A 2,164-nucleotide genomic window follows, 5' to 3' on the forward strand; every position below is an offset into this window, starting at 1 on the left:
TGCTCCTGCCCCGGGGGATGCACCCAGCCCCTGCCCTCGCCCTGCCCTGGGAATACTGCTTGGCCCTGCCCCTGGGGATGCTGTCCCTGCCCCGAGGATGCTGCCTGCCCTTGTCCCTGCCCCTGCCCTTGCCCCTGCCCTGGGGATGTTCCCAGGCCCTGCCCAGGGATGCTGCTTGCCCTTGCTCCTGCCCCAGCCCCAGCCCTGCCCTGCCCTGGGAATGCTTCTTGCCCCTGCCCCAGGGGATGCTGTGCCTGCCCTTACTGCTGCCCCATCCCCTGTCCCTGTCCCCCTCCATGCCCCTGCCTTGGGGATGCTCACAGTCCCTGCCTAGGTATGCTGCCTGCCCCAGCCCCTGTGCCTGCCCTTGCTCCTGCCCAGGGATACTGCCTTCCCTTGCTCCTGCCCCAGCCCCTGCCCCAGCCCTGCCCTGGGAATGCTGCTTCCTCTGCCCAGAGATGCCTCCCCAGCCTGGGGATGCTGCCTGCCCTTACTCCTTCTCCTGCCCCTGTTCCTGCCCCATCCCTGGTCCCTGCCCCCTGCTCCTGCCCTGGGGATGCTCCCAGGCCCTGCCCAGGGATGCTGCTTGCCCTTGCTCCTGCCCCCAGCCCCTGCTCCAGTCCCTTCCCAGGGATGCTCCCTGCTCCTGCTCCTGTCCCTGCCTGGGGTGCTGCCTGTCCCTGCCCCTGCCCAGGGATGCTCTCTGTCCTGGCCCTGGAGGGTGAGGGGCCCCACCAGGGGTATGCCCACACACCCTGCATGGTGCTGGGCTATGGGAAGTGCTGGGGCTGTGCGTGACATGGGCGTGCAGTGTTGTGATCCCCGTGCACTGTGCCAGGGCCATGTGTGCACAGGGTTTGCCCACCAGGCTCGTGCCTGCTCTGCAGCAGGACCCACTGCTTCAACAGACGCAGCCACTCAAGCCCTGCTTGGGCCTGGGGCCACCCAAGAGCTTCCTGGCTTTGAAGCCCCCGCACCCCCTGCCAAGTGGGGGTGTCCAGGGAGCAGCGCTTGGGACTGGGCAGGGCTTCACTCTGCCCCTGGCACTGCAGTGGGGTCTGATGCCCCACTGGGTTTAGAGGCATCAGTTCACCCCCCCGTGTCGTTTCCAGGCTCCTGAACAATGAAGGGTCCTTGCTGGCCTACTCTGGCTACGGGGACACCGATGCCAGGGTCACCGCGGCCATTGCCAGCAACATCTGGGTGGCCTACGACAAGAATGGGCACCAGGCGTTCAATGAGGACAACCTCAAATTCATCCTCATGGACTGCATGGTACGTGGGGCTGGGGGCTGCCCTCCCCTCCCTGGGGTGCTGGGAGTCCCCCCGGGACCCTGCCCATGGTCCGGGCCAAGCTGGGGTGTGACAGATGCTGTTTCTCCCTGGGCAGGAGGGGCGAGTGGCCATCACACGGGTGGCAAACCTGCTGCTCTGCATGTATGCCAAGGAAACAGTGGGATTTGGGATGCTGAAGGCCAAGGTAATGGTGGTGGGGAGGAAGTCTGGGGGGCTGCAGGGCCGAGTCCCTGCTGTGGTGTGGGAAGGAGCTGTTGAGGATGGGAATGGGAGGATTGGAGGAAGCTGCCATGCCTGGGATGCCTCTTTCCTCCTTGCAGAGGCTCCTCTGTCGCCCATGCCCACCCAGGCACCACACCACACCTTTTTAAGGCTCTAAACTGAAGTATAAATTACAATAAGCACGTGGGCAGTGGGCACAAAGGTGGCAAAACCCCTGCGGGCACGGCTCACACTGCTCTCTGCTTGCAGGCGCAGGCGCTGGTGCAGTACCTGGAGGAGCCACTCACACAGGTGGCCGCATCCTGAGCAGGGCAGCAGAGGGCTCTGAGGTGCTGCCAGGCTTCGACACCATCACTGGCGTGGGTGGAGGGTGAGCGGCCCCATGAGCATCCCAGAGCTCTGATGTGGCCTTAAAAATAAGGTGGGGGGAGCACAAAAGCTGGGGGTAATAAAAATGTGTCTGATGCTTGTGTCTGTTGTGAATAAAAGGGGGAGCTGGGAGGGTAAAGCATCCCGGTGGGATCCCCAGGCCAGGGGGGCCTGGGCGGTGTTTTGGGGCTCCTGTTGCTCTGCAATGAACAGAGACCCAAGAGAAAAAGCAGGGCTGGTGTCTAGGGGGATAGGTACAAGAAAGTCGAGCCCCCCG

At 64.0% G+C, this 2,164-nt stretch overlaps 1 protein-coding gene across 1 annotated transcript; it reads left to right on the plus strand.

Moving 5' to 3' along the window:
• The first annotated feature begins 696 nt into the window (after window positions 1–696).
• On the plus strand, window positions 697–1,984 carry LAMTOR2 (late endosomal/lysosomal adaptor, MAPK and MTOR activator 2). The gene is made up of 4 exons (XM_029964124.1): window positions 697–740; window positions 1,113–1,275; window positions 1,391–1,480; window positions 1,768–1,984. The coding sequence occupies exons 1-4, from the start codon at window positions 697–699 to the stop codon at window positions 1,822–1,824; spliced, it is 354 nt and encodes a 117-aa protein (XP_029819984.1). The 3' UTR covers window positions 1,825–1,984.
• Window positions 1,985–2,164: the final 180 nt, after the last annotated feature.

The sequence above is a fragment of the Manacus vitellinus genome, unplaced genomic scaffold (assembly GCF_001715985.3).
Source record: "Manacus vitellinus isolate BGI_N305 unplaced genomic scaffold, ASM171598v3 scaffold_106_pilon, whole genome shotgun sequence".
Taxonomy (NCBI): Eukaryota; Metazoa; Chordata; class Aves; order Passeriformes; family Pipridae; genus Manacus; species Manacus vitellinus.

Coding starts and splice junctions, on each gene's coding strand:
- LAMTOR2 (XM_029964124.1), top strand. CDS start 697: ATGCTCTCTGTCCTGGCCCTGGAGGGTGAGGGGCCCCACCAGGG. Junction 1,276..1,390: donor TCATCCTCATGGACTGCATG/GTACGTGGGGCT, acceptor CTCCCTGGGCAG/GAGGGGCGAGTGGCCATCAC. Junction 1,481..1,767: donor TTGGGATGCTGAAGGCCAAG/GTAATGGTGGTG, acceptor CTCTGCTTGCAG/GCGCAGGCGCTGGTGCAGTA.